The sequence below is a fragment of the Chiloscyllium plagiosum genome, chromosome 25 (genome assembly GCF_004010195.1).
Source record: "Chiloscyllium plagiosum isolate BGI_BamShark_2017 chromosome 25, ASM401019v2, whole genome shotgun sequence".
NCBI classification, from domain to species: Eukaryota; Metazoa; Chordata; class Chondrichthyes; order Orectolobiformes; family Hemiscylliidae; genus Chiloscyllium; species Chiloscyllium plagiosum.
In genome coordinates, this window is record NC_057734.1 from 40,719,145 (window position 1) to 40,733,787 (window position 14,643).

The 14,643-nt window shown below is 43.0% G+C and overlaps 1 protein-coding gene across 2 annotated transcripts in view; it reads right to left on the reverse strand.

Moving 5' to 3' along the window:
- cabp1a (calcium binding protein 1a) overlaps positions 1–7,220 on the reverse strand; it is a 120,481-nt gene extending 113,261 nt beyond the window's left edge. The window contains exon 1 of one of the 2 annotated variants that reach the window (XM_043715945.1): positions 7,191–7,220. In XM_043715945.1, the coding sequence (XP_043571880.1) occupies positions 7,191–7,205 (15 nt within the window). In that variant the 5' untranslated portion in view covers positions 7,206–7,220. The other variant, XM_043715941.1, reaches the window with a different exon arrangement.
- Positions 7,221–14,643: the final 7,423 nt, after the last annotated feature.

Genomic DNA, 14,643 nt, shown 5'->3' on the forward strand with positions numbered 1-14,643 from the left:
TAACTCTCAATCGCCCCCATTGAACCTTCACGTCTCATCTTGGGATAGGCCGCCCTCTTCCATTTAACAAGGGATTCCAATTCCTTATTAAACCACGGCTCCCTCGCATGACCCTTTCCTCCCTGCCTGACAGGTACATAATTATCAAGGACACTCAATAGTTGCCCCTTGAACAAGTTCCACATATCATTTACACTCTTGCCTTGGAGTCTACTTTTCCAAGCCACACATCCTAAGTCATGCCTCACCGCATCATACTTTCCCTTACCCCAGCTATAATTCTTGCCCTGTAGTACACACTTATCCCTCTCCATCACGTGTGTAAAAATCACCGAATTATGGTCACTATCCCCAAAGTGCTCACCTACCTTTAATTCTAACACCTGGCCTGGTTCGTTACCCAGAACCAAATCCAGTATGGCCTCACCTCTTGTTGGCCTGTCTACATATTGTGTCAGGAAACTCTCCTGCACACATTGAACAAACACTGACCCATCTAACGAACTTGAGCTATAGCTTTCCCAATCAATATCAGGAAAGTTAAAGTCCCCCATAACAACCACCCTATTACTGTCACTCATCTCCTGAATCACCTTCCCTATCCTTTCTTCAATGATTCTAGGACTATTAGGAGGCCTGTAAAAGACTCCTAACAGGGTGACCTCACCTTTCCTATTCCTAACCTCAGCCCAAACTACCTCAGATGGCAAGTCCTCATCCATCGTCCTTTCGTTTTCTTCCACCTCGTGCTGCAGGTGCAGTTCGGCAGGTATCATTGTCAGGACTTGGCCACCTTAGTCAGTGTTAGTGCTACTGAAACATCCCTGATTACATTCCCTACTGTATGGAAACAGGCCCTTCAGCCCAACAAGTCCACACTGACCCATTCCCCTACCCTATATTTTACCCCTAACACTATGGGCAATTTAGCATGGCCAATTCACCTAACCTGCACATTTTTGGACTGTGGGAGGAAACCAGAGCACCCGGAGGAAACCCACGTAGACACAAGAAGAATGTCTGTGTGGAGTTTGCACAGTCACCCAAGGGTGGAATCGAACCCAGGTCCCTGGCGCTGTGAGACAGCAGTGCTAACCACTGAGCCACCGTGTCGCCCTGATGGTGGAATTACTTCTTCCAATGGTCCAATACAGAGGAATATTGATTCATCAACTAAGGGAATCTGGCAGAATGTAATTAGCAGGATGGCTATGTTTGAGATCACACAATGTGACTTAACAGAACCTGAACTCTTTTTAAGAAAACCCATGTCCATACCATCTCTGGCCTCACCTCAAGTGGGTCTGTTCTGTCTGAGTGCAGAGCATTCTCAGGGATGGTGATGAGGGAGTCAGGGACATTGACTCTGTTACACCTCACTGGAAACCAAGCACTGCTATTCCAGGAGTCAAAGTTTACTTTTTAAAGTATGCAGAATTTGCCAATTTACCTGGCTTTGAGACAGAAAGCACAGATACAGGCTTGTGTGAAGAACAAGAATTACTACTTCTTATAAATACTCTAGCTACAAGTACTGAAAGTGTGTTGCTGGAAAAGCGCAGCAGGTCAGGCAGCATCCAAGGAGCAGGACAATCTTCATTTCGGGCATGAGCCCTTCTTTAGGAAGGGCTTATGCCTTCCTTGAAGAAGCTCTCTTCGAATCCTCTTGCAAGGATGCCTTCCTTGAAGAAGCTCTCTTCGAATCCTCTTGCAAGGATGCTTTCCTTGAAGAAGCTCTCTTCGAATCCTCTAGCTACAAGTAAACAACTATGAATCATCAGCACAACTCTACGGTTAAACTGTAACCACCTTATAAATTCCCTCTCTCCACATGTACACACAGGCTCAAGAACAGGGGTGTTATGGGGAAGAGAGACAAACCAGGAATGCAGTTCAGTGGCCTCTGTTCCCAGGATTTGCCTAGATGTTTCTTGTGCTGATCAGAAATTTAATTCCTGATCTTCCTTCTCCAGATGCTTCCACTTGTTTGTAGGAGGCACAAGGTAACAGATTCACAATTTGACTTACTAATTAAACATCACAGCAACAACTGAAGAAAATCAATTTATTTTTCCTTCAGGCTTAAAGTGTTCTTTTTACTGCAGAGAACAGAGACAGCTCCTGAGCCCGTAGAGATCTGATAGACTCTCCCAATCTTGGTCAGACCACCAAGCTCTTCAGCTACTGGGGAACCAATCACATTGCTGTGGTAGGCAGTAGGCCCTTGTCATCAATAACTGGCCACCAATACACAGACTAATAAGTTACTTGTGTTAGCTGAATATCTACTTGTACACAGAGGTAGATAGGATAGTGAAGAAGGCGTTTGGTATGCTTTCCTTTATTGGTTAGAGTATTGAGTACAGGAGTTGGGAGGTCATTGGTTAGATCACTGTTGGAATATTGCATCCAATTCTGGTCTCCTTCCTATTGGAAAGATGTTGTGAAACTTGAAAGGGTTCAAAAAAGATTTACAACAATGTTTCCAGGGTTGGAGGATTTGAGATATAGAGACTGAACAGGCTGGGGCTGTTTTCCTGGAGCATCGGAGGCTGAGGGGGTGACCTTATAGAGTTTATAAAATTATGAGGGGCAAGAATAGGATAAATAGACAAAGTATTTTCCCTGAGGTGGGGGAGTCCAGAACTAGAGGGCATAGATTTAGGGGGGGGCAAGATATAAAAGACATCTAAGGGGCAACTTTTTCACGCAGAGGGTGGTACGTGTATGGAATGAGCTGCCAGAGGAAGTGGTGGAGGCTGGTACAATTGCAACATTTAAAAGGCATTTTGGATGGGTATATGAATAGGAAGGGTTTGGAGGGATATGGGCCGGGTGCTGGCAGATGGGACTAGATTGGGTTGGAATATCTGGTCGGCATGGACGGGTTGGACCGAAGGGTCCGTTTCCACGCTGTACATCTCTATGACTCTATGACTTCAGCTCATTTGCAAACTATCCTCTACTGTTTGAACCAGCAGCTGTGTAAACTATAGTTACAATGAAGAAGGTTCCTTGCTTTCAAAGACTGCAGAAATCCCTCAGAAATTCTTGTTTTTCACATCAGTTCTTTTCCCATTTCCTAAACTGCGAGAAAGTGAGGACTGCAGATGCTGGAGATCAGAGCTGAAAAATGTGTTGCTGGAAAAGCGCAGCAGGTCAGGCAGCATCCAAGGAGCAGCAGAATCGACGTTTCGGGCATTCCTGAAGAAGGGCTTATGCCCGAAACTTCGATTCTGCTGCTCCTTGGATGCTGCCTGACCTGCTGCGCTTTTCCAGCACCACATTTTTCATTTCCTAAACTGCACAAAGATGAAAGGATATAATCTTCATAACTGAAAGGTACGACCCTGAGAGATTGTGCAACAGCCTGATCTCGCCAATGAAATGTAGACAGTATTGAGAAAAAGGTGACAGACTCATTTATGGAACAACTGAACTTGTTCTGCATGGAATTGGAAAGACTAAGTGGAAATTTTTGTTTAAAGTCAAATATTTTAGGAGAACAGGTAATGATAAATGAGTTTCACTGGCAGATGAGTCAGGAACAAGAGAATGCAAACTTAAAGCAATTATCAAAAGAAAAACAGGTACAAGATATCTTGTGCATAGCAAGTTAAGGTGATCTGGAATATATCTCTTGCAAGGTGGTGGAAGCGGTTTAACAAACAGCTTTCAAAGGCTATTGAAATACTTGAAGGAAATAAATTCAAGATTCTAGTGAAAAAGTAAAGGGTGGCATGAATTGGATATCTCTTACTTGCACAAGCTTGGTGGACATAAGGAGACTTCTTCCATGCTGTTAAAACATTGTATTTTAAGAATTAGAATTCCTACAGTGTGGAAACAGTCCCTTAGGCCCAGCATGTCCTCACCGACCCTCCGAAGTGTAACCCACCCAGACCCATTCCCATACCCCTATTACTCTACATTTCCCCCTAATTAATGCACTTAATCTGTACATCCCTGAACACTATAGGCAACTTAGCATGGTCATTTCACCTAATCTGTACATTTTTGGATTCTGGAAGAAAACTGGAGCACCCAGAGGAAAGCCATGCAGACACAGGGAGAATGTGCAAACTCCACACAGACAGTCGCTTGAGGCTGGAATCGAACCAGGTCCCTGACGCTGTGAGATAGCTGTGCTAACCATCAAGCCACCATGCTGCCCCAAATTGATTTTGTAAAAGTGATAGATCTCAATCTCAGAGTAATACAGAACAACCTTGGTTATCTGAAAATCAATTATCCAAATTTCAGATTATCTGAACAAGATCTCAAGGGACCATAAAACCATTACGTCAAAGAGGTGTTCCCGACACTAGTGGGACAATTGCGATCAGGAAATCTGAGTGCATCAGCAAGGAGGGTGGTGAGTTGACTGCAAAAGCATGTGGTATTTTAAATGGTTTAATGTTTATGGAGTGGGGCGGGGATTATGGTTGGAAGGATGGTCATAAAAGCTTTGCAGTAATCAAATAAAATTGTAAATGAAGTGATAGGATTTCAGCTGGTCTGAAATGGTGAGAGTATTGTCAGAATTGCAATGAGAATTTTGAATGATCTGTTTCAATTGGAAAGCTGAAATGAAATCAGGATGAGTGTAGAGTTTGTATTGGGTGATTAAAAAGGCTGGTTTTGGCATTTCCAGTGTTTTAATTGCAGGAAATTACGACCAAGCAAAATTGCCAAAAATATCCATATTTACTAAGTTGTAACTCATTTTATAATAGTAAGTATTTAAAATTTAAAATTACTTCATGTCAAATACAATTATTTCAACTCTTATACCTGCTGTGAGGCATAATGTTGCATCTAAAAATATATTCATCCAAGATTGATAAAATTGAAGCCAACAATATACATTTAATGGATGCCTCATTTAAAGTGTACACAAAAATGTGATTGGAGCAGTGAAGCAAAGAAACATAAGCACCTCAAGCAACAGCGACTGGATATTTCCTTTGAAAAACAATAACCAACCTCCACCTCAAATGAATTTTATTTACACAGTGATTTTATTTGTAAGATATCATGAATTTTTATTCATACGTAATTATGTTCAGTATAGCTTCCTCTGCTTACGATCAAATCAATTATCCAAACAAAATATTCCCTGCCTGTCTTGTCTGAATAATCGAGATTGTTCTGTAGTCACTATTACAAACTCAAAATAAAATTAAGGAAAGGTGAACAAAAACAAATTATGTGATAATCTGAAACAGTGCTGGAGGAACTCAGAGGGTCTGACAGCACCTATGGAGAAAGAAACAGAGTTAACATTTTGAGTCTCATATGACTCTGCTTCAGAACTGAAAGGGTTTGGCAAATTGTATTTTCTATGCTGTTGACAGAAGAGGAGGAGTGAATGGAACAGATTGTGTGGGCGTGAAGAGCAAAAAACAAAGGCAGTGCGCAAGGTGGTAAAGGAAAGTTTGAGATGTAAAATAGGTGTAAATGATAGACATGTAAAAGAGAAAATGAATAATTTACTATTTAAGAAAGTCTGGCTAATGCAAAACCACTTCATATGGTCAGTAATCATCTTGCCATATCTATTTTCCCTGAATGAAAGTGAAGTATTTGCCAAGACTGTAAATGTAAATATAGCACGTACTTTGCGGACTAAGTAAAGCTAAAATTTATGAAACTGTACATCTTAAACCTAAATGGAGAGGAACAGTTTAATTTACTTATAGTGCTTGCCTTGCCTTACCAATAACTGAGGCAACATGGGCAGCTGTCTGCTTTCTCCAGATCTGACTGGGTTAACTGATGCATGATGGATCCAAACCAAGACAGCAGCTTTAAGACTGATGTTTATCTGATGAATATGGTGATCTTGGGTTGCACTGATCACTGATAGCCCACAGGTAGGAGAGTTTACAGCTCGACACACACTGTCTGGTCAATGATAAATACTGTGACATGTCTTAATTAAAATTCCCTAAACTTAATTGGTGATTCACACTCCCTCTGTGACACAACCATGTGCAGCGGTGTCTGGCAATTAATACTGTACTGAGGTCATGAAAATCAACCTCAGCTTTCTTGGGAGAGGATATTCCTGGAGAGGTCCAAATCTCCCACTCCTATCAAGGATTCCTGCTAAGGCAGGAGGGAGGGAGAGTGGGCCTCCAATTCCGAACCTAACCCGCCGCTAAAGGTAGGTGAGGTACGGAGGAATTTATTCCTGAGGCTCCCCATCAGGGACAGTCACCTCAGTGAGGATGAGAGAGAGAGAGAGTCACACACACATGGGGTGAATGGGGAGATCAATGCGGGGATGGGGGGCACGGGGGCAGGAATTTTGATTTTGTTTAGCACTTGCTTGGGTGGGGTGGGGGTGGAGATGGAAATGGTCTGGAGTTTCAAAATGAATCTGCTGATCAGGTTTGACCACTCGCCCACCAACAACTTCACCAAATTGTTGTGCTGACATTGTTGAAACTGTGACAATTAATATCAAACATGATCTTTAACCCCATCAGCTCCCAAACACTGAGGAGGAGGGGTGTGAGGGGGAGGAGGAGTAGGGGGGAGAGTGGTGTGTTTGTTGGGGGGAGGATCGGAAGCGGGAGGCAGCGCCGCCGCGGATTACGGGAAGGAGTCACCTACCTGCCCATAGACCGAGTGTAACATGGGGCTGAGGTTCCGCACTAGGTGCGGGTCCACACCCACACACTGAGCCCTCGCCTTGCCGGGCTTGGATGGAGAAGGCGACGCCGAGCCCCCGGTCTCCAGTGGGCACTCCGGAGCGCTCCTCCTGGCCCGGGAATGTCCTGCTGCCGGCTCCCCGGGGGGCCGCTTACCCCCGCCGCCCGCCCGCTTCCTGCTCGCTCTGCCCTTGGCCGCGGTGCTGCCTCCCTTTGCCGATCCGCCCGCCGCCTCTTCCCAGGAGGGCTCGGACTCGGCCTCGGTGTCCGGGCGGTGGCAGCAGCCCCTCCTGCGGGGAGCAGTGTCTATGTGATAGTCACCCCCTCTCCTGGTCCCACATTTCAGAAGCGAGGTCCTGGAATCGCTCTTGGCTATTGCAGAACTCATACCGTGCTGTTACTTTGTAATTCGTTACAATTTACAATGTAACCTCAGCAATGCGAATGCAAGATGTTAGACCCTGCTGGATGATGTAGGGCAGACTCAGAGAATGAATGTCCTTTATACACACACACACACAATCTGCTTACATTTGGAACGCCCATCTGTCACAAACACAGTCCCTCCTTACTCTCCAAATTAAATCAGCACCTCTTCTCTCCCATGGCCCGCTTACATTACGTTTGACTGACGCCCGGAATTTAAAAACAAATCAGACACTGGCACTTACGTAAAGGTTGGGATCACGTTCCCCCTCTGCTGTAGGTACCCACCGCAGATTAAAGTACTGGACCAATAGTCATGTAAGTAGATTAAAGTCTGCTGCACATTCATCATTCAGAGAGTTTGATGAAAGACAGCCTTGCTCCGGATAATTCTTTTTTTTTCGCTCAAAACAACATTTCGAATGACAAAGAGAGGTTTGAATTGTCCAAAGTAACATGACACGTAGTGCGGAAGGGTAACTGAACCGTCTTCTCTATGAAGCAACTCAAATCACCAGGTTTGATCTTTCGCGCCTTTTGCGAGATTTACCCACCACACTCCATCCTGGACTTGGGGGTCAGTGACTCCTCTGAGATGAGTCCGGTTCTGGTTGCCCAGGTATAGGAAGGATATTTTTAAGGTGGAGAGGGTTCAGAAGAGATTTACCGGGATGTTGCCGGGTGTGTTTGACTTATAAACAAAGACTGGATAATGGAGTGTTGGCAATTGAGGTGACCTTATAGAAATTTATAAAATCATGAGGGGTATAAATAGGGTTAATAGGTATCTTTTCCCTCAGATGGGGGATTCCAAGTCTAGCAGGCATATTTTTTTAGCGAGGGAAGAGCGATTTAAGAAAGACATGAGGGGAAATTTTTTTCTATGGAGGGTGGTTTGCGTGTGGAATGAACTTCCTGAGGAAGTGGTGTATGCAGGTACAATTACAATGTTTCAAACACGTTTGGATAAGTACACGAACAGGAAAAGTTTGGGGGTCTATGGGTGTGGAGCAGGCAGGTGGGACCATGGACAGGTTGCACTGAAGGATTTGTTTCTGTGCTTTTGACTCGATGTCAACTTTGATAACAACATCAATAGGAGTCGGCTGCACTTGCTACTCTACTCAATATGATCGTGGGCGAAACAATTACAGAAATTGCTGGAAAAGCTCAGCAGGTCTAACAGCATCTGTGGAGAGAAATCAGAGTTAACATTTTGGGTCCAGTGACCCTTCCTCAGTTCTGTTTCTGTTCTGCCTCAATTTCTGTTTTTGTTTCTGATTTCCAGCAGCTGCAGTATTTTTTGGTTTTTATGATCATTCAAAGACCTTTGACCTCAACTCCATTTAATCTAGAGCCTGATCTCTTGTTTCTCTGGAGTCTAAAGATTTATCTCAGGTTTGGGCACACTTGACTCAACACTCATAGCTCTCGGGGATACAGGACCGCCAAGATTTATGAGGAGAAAGTGTGGACTGCAGATGCTGGAGATCAAAGTCCAGAGGGTGGTGCTGGATAAGCACAGCAGGTCAGGCAGCATCCGAGGAGCTGGAGAGTCAATGTTTCGGGCAGGAGCCCTTCATCAGGATTGAGCTCAGTCCTGATGAAGGGCTTATGCCCAAAACGTCGATTCCTTTGCTCCTCGGATGCTGCCTGACCAGCTGTGTTTTTCCAGCACCACACTCTCGACACTGCAAAGACTTATGACCAGTCTGACCAAAGTAATTTTTTTTCTCATCCTAGTTAAAATGTGACACTTAGATGTAGAATGTCCAACCTGGGAAACATCTTTTCCACATATTTCCATTTTAAATTATTTTTTCATTTGAAATAGAATTGATTCAGATTTGTTTCCTTTATTCTACCTTAGAGTTGTGGATTCAGAAACCATCAGACAAAAAAACCCCAAAAGAACTGCAGATGCTGGAAATCTGAAACAAAAACAAAAATTGCTGGTAAAGCTCAGGAGGTCTGGCAACAGCTTAGGACAGAAATCAGAGTTAATGTTTCTTTAGAAACATCACTAGACCTGAAATGTTAACTGATAATCAATTAACATTTCAGGTCCAGTGATACTTCTGAAGAAACATTAACTCTGGTTTCTCTCCAAAGATGTTGCCAGACCTGCAATTTCTGTTTTTGATACAGAAATCATGTTGAAAATTCCTTTGTCGGTTGAATTTGTCTCGTTGTGTTCCTGTGAGCTGACAGCTGTGAGAATTTAATGATCAGAACTGAAGTTGCAAAAATAATTTAAATAAGGAACTGCAAAGATTTTAAAAGATTTTTAAAAATATTATTGATAGTGCACAGTGTTCCCTGCAAACAAAAGGAATATGTTCAAACCTTATGTCTTTCTGATTTACCAAGAAGCTATTGTTTCCCCATTGGTTTCCCCACAGCCACAGCTTGACCATTGAGAATCAACATGCCAACCAATCAGCACCCTTGTCTTCTGCAGTATGAAATTTTGTGATTGTCTACAATTTGACATTCTGGCAATTGTCCTGAGGAGTACAAGATGAAAGGCTTCAGCATGAATCTTTTTGCAGAAACATTGCATAGCACAACATAAAATATTCTTAAAGCAATGATTCCACCACACTTCGAGTGTAGACAAATCACGCAAGACAACCCATTAACCAATATTGTCAAACTTCATTTTTCATTGACCTCCATTCGATAAGCAATATGATGCAGGAGAACACAGATGTGAGAAATTCTGAGAGCTCTCCATCCCTCTTAACTTTTCTCTATTTTTATTTAGTTATGTATGTGGCCCAGCACCTCGTGGGCAGTCAGAACATGGCAATAGGGAAGGGGTGTTCCTTGAAGGAATATAGTTACAAATAAAGTTTCCAAATTATTGTGCTGTATATGTTGCTTGAGAATTAAGAGCATCATCTTCCCAATTTAACAAGTCCATCTCAGACCACATCATGGTGTGGAGATGCTGGTGTTGGACTGGGGTGGACAAAGTCACATGAGAACAGGTTATGGTCCAACAGATTTATTTAAAATCACAAGCTTTCATAGTGCTGCCCCTTTGTCAGGTGGAGTGGAGGGAGGCGCACAGGCACAGAATATATAATAATAGTTTGTGCAGTTTTTGATTACTTGTTACTTTAGTTATACCCTCGTCATGCGACTCCAATACTTACTCATGATATTCTGGCAGCTGGTTTGTCTCTAGCACCATCTAACTTTAATTATTTGTAGCTATTTATCTGCTTTAATTAATCAGTCAGAAGTCACACAACACCAGGTTATTGTCCAAAAGGTTCACTTGAAATCACAAGTGTTTGGAGCACTGCTCCTTCATCGAAGGAAACCTGACTCTACTTAGCTGTTGATATTCTTAACTGCCTGGAATTATCTTGCCATTATCTCTCTGCTTATATATTCTGTGCCTATGCGCCTCCCTCCATTCCACCTAATGAAGGAGCAGCGCTTTGAAAGCTTGTCATTTTAAATAGATCTGTTGGATTATAACCTGATGCTGTATGATGTTTCACACATTATTGAAAGGTGGGATAGAAATCCTCACTTATCCCATCTTCTAACATTCTTATTTCAATCTTGATGATGTTATGCACATTTTTTTCCCCATTTCCCAAGATCCATTAGTCTTTTATTAAAAGTTTCAGAAATGTGGAGACTAACCTTTTAGCCAAGGAATTACTTGTTTCTCAGAATATGATATGGCTTCAAGCAATCATTACCAAGTGATTGATCGGTCAATGGTTGAAACCAAGGTAGAATCTAATTCATTCAACATTTTAAATAATCTGATCTGACAAATGATCATATTATGGACAAATATTAAATGCACGTTTTTAACATGCCTTTGTCCATTATTCCACCACACTTCGAATGTAGACAACCCATTAAACAATATTGTCAAACTTCATTTTTCATTGACCTCCATTCGCGATAAGCAATATGATGCAGGAGAACACAGATGTGGGAAATTCTGAGAGCTCTTCATCCCTCTTAACTTGTCTTTATTTTCATTTAGTTATGTTTGTGGTTTTTAAATGGTTACACAATCTTTGTTAAAATACAAAAATACACTTGTTCATTAATACTGCTAACCTTCTTTTCTATGTTTAAGGTTCAAAGACTCTCAGGAGGGTTAGTGCAAAAGCAACAAAAGTAAATTATTGAAAAAAAAGTTGAAATTCAGCTCAGGCCACTTTATGAGATTAAAAGGAAAGTACATTCCTAAGAGAAAGGAATAAAAATGAACAAGACTGAGATCACAGTGGTAGAATAATGAGGACGCTAATAACATAAGGCTGAAACGTATATTCTGAAAGGTAGTAGAAATAATAGGAATGAGAATAAGGAACTATGCTGAAGTTAGTTGAGGATAAATTGGACATGTGCAAAGGTCAAAAGAAAATAGAAAAAGGGATTTTTAAAAATTAGAATATTCAAGGTGAAATTCATAATTTGATGGTTAAGTTGGCTTTGATGTTTACAATATCCACAAACAGGAAGAGTTACAATCAATTAGATGGCTTCAGCAGGACTTTGTTATGATTGGCCACATGTTGTTTCAGCTCTCATTAAGTATTCACTCTCTTTATATTGGCAATAACTTTGCTACATAATGTAATGCTACCTGTCACAGTGGAGGGCTCTCTACGCAGGAGTCCTCCCCCTTTCTCTCGGGGATCTGGGGTGGAGGGTGCTGCATGCAGCAGTCCCCTGCAACCGCAGGTTGCGGTGGTTCACGGACTCCCAGCCCAACTGCTTGTTCTGTGGCGCTGTGGAGTCCGTGGACCACGTATATATTGGGTGTGGGCGTTTGCACTCCCTTTTTGATTTCCTGAAAAACCTCCTCCTCTGCTTTTGGTTGCACTTCAGTCCCACGCTCCTGATCTTCGGGCACCCGGTACGGAGGAGGGAGGGCAGGTCTGAAGACCTCCTCGTGGGTCTGCTCCTGGGCCTGGCCAAACTGGCCATCAACAGGTCGAGGCAGCGGGCCGTGGAGGGGGTCGTTAGGGCCGACTGCCTGCCCCTCTTCCGCGGTTATGTTAGGGCCCGGGTGTCCTTGGGGAAGGAGCACGCGGTGTCCACCAACACCCTGGAGTTGTTCAGGGAGAGGTGGGCGCCGCAGGGAGTGGAATGCATCATTTCTCCCTCCAACTCTATTTTGATTTAGTCCCTACCCTCCCCTTCACTGTTTTGATCACACAGCACTGCCCTTTGATGTGAAGGGCAGTGTTTGTCACTGGCCACCCGGGTGTTTTCCTATCTTCCTGGTGGTGGAAATTGAATAAAGATTCGTGCACTTTGTGTCTTTCACTGTGTCTCACACCTGCACACACACACCATGGGTGCTGGGGAAAAAATAAGCACTACCGCACTTAGGCGGTAGTGTGGGGGTTAAATTTTTAAAAATATGTAATGCTACCTGTGTACCAATTCTTATTTCATTTGGATTCCAGGAATCATAATAGTAATTATGCACAAAATCCTGCTCACCTGGTTTGGAGATGGATCTGGAATGTTTACTGTGGGGAAGCTGCCAGACATATGAGCCACTTGTCAATTTTCTTTTATTCAGTCAGGGATTGTGGCTGTTACTGGACAGTTTGGCAACTTTATCAATAGAAGCAGATGACCACATATATGTTACTTGAGATGACCTCATTATGAACCCTTGGCTAAACCCCAAAGCTCACCATGGTTAAATTTAGCACGGATATTTACTCAGGCTGAAGTGAAGTTTTAGCTTTGGTTAAACACTTGATATTTTTGTGAGGTTATAATATGTATTTTTTTCTGTGATCTGTTTTTGTTTTCTATGTCTATGTTTGTTTGGAGAAGGTTAAGAAATGTGAAGTGGGGTAAAGCTTCTGTTATTGTAATTATGAATTGTTATATCTGGTTGACATAGAAACATAGAAGACAGGAACAGAAGGAGGCCATTCAGCCCTTTAAGATTGCTCCACCATTCATCTTGATCATGACTGATCATCCAGCTCAATAGCCTCGACCTGCTTTCTTCCCGTAACCTTTGATCCTATTCACCCCAAGTGCTATATTGAGCCACCTCTTGAATACATTCAATGTTTTGGCATTCCCTATTTCCCGTGGTAATGAATTCCACAGGCTCACCACTCTTTGGCTGAAGAAATGTCTCCTCGTCTCTGTCCTAAATGGTTCACCCTAAATCCTCAGGTTGTTAACCCTGGTTCTGGACACATCCACCATCGGGAACTTCCTCCCTGCATCTACCCTGTCTAGTCCTGTTAGAATTTTGTAAGTCTCTATGAGATCCTCCCTCACTCTCTGAACTCCAGCGAAACAATCCTAAGCTTGTCAACCTCTCCTCATACGTCAGTCCCGCCATCCCCGGAATCAGCCTGGGAAACCTTCGCTGCACTCCCTTGAGAGCAAGAGCATCCTTCCTCAGTAAAGGAGACTGATGCAGCCCACAGTATTCTAGGTGTGGCCTCACCAAGGCCCTGTATAACTGCAACAACACATCCCTGCCTCTGGACTCAAACCCTTTCACAATGAAAGCCAACACCCCATTTGCCTTCGTTACCGCCTGCTGCACCTGCATGCTTACCTTCAGTGACTGGTGCACAAGGGCACCCAGCTCCCACTGCACACTCCCCTCTCCAAATTTACAGCCATTCAGGTAGGAATCTGCCTTCTAGTTTTTGCTTCCAAAGTAAATAACCTCACATTTATCCAAATTATGCTGCATCTGCCATCGATTTGCCCTCTCACCCAACCTGTCCAGATCACGCTGAAGGATCTCTGCATCCTCATCCCAGTTCACCCTCCCCCACCCAACTTGGTGTCATCTGCAAACTTTGAGATGTTACATTTTGTTCCCTCATCCAATCACTAATATATATTGTGAATAGCTGGGGTCCTAGTACCGATCTCTGTGGCACTCCACTAGTTACTGCCTGCCAATTGTAAAGGACCCATTAATTCCTCCTTCTTGTTACCTCTCTGCCAACCAGTTTTCTATCCATCTCAATACACTTCCCCCAATCCCATGCGCTTTAATCTTGCACAATAATCTCTTTTGCGGCACTTGGTCAAATGCTTTCTGGAAGACCAAATCTATCACATCCCCCTTGTCAACTCTACTAGTTACATCTTCATAGAATTCCAACAGATTTGTCAAGCATGATTTCCTCTCCATAAATCCATACTGATTCTGTCTGATTCTGCCACTGCTTTCTAAATGCTCCAATATAAAGTCCTTGATAATGGATTCGAGAATTTTCCCCACTACCAATATTAAGCTTACTGGTTTATATTCCCTGGTTTCTCTCTATCTCCATTTTTGAATATTGGAGAAACATTAGCTACCTTCCAATCTGCAGGGACTGTTCCAGAGTCTATAGAATCTGGAAGATGATCAACAATGCATCCATTATTTCTACAGCCACTTCCTTAAGTACTCAGGGACATAGATTATCAGGCCCGAGGGATTTATCCGCCTTCAATTTTACAAGCACCATTTCTCTGCAATAATGATCTCCCTCAGTTCTTCCCTCTCACTAAATCTTGCATTCTCCAA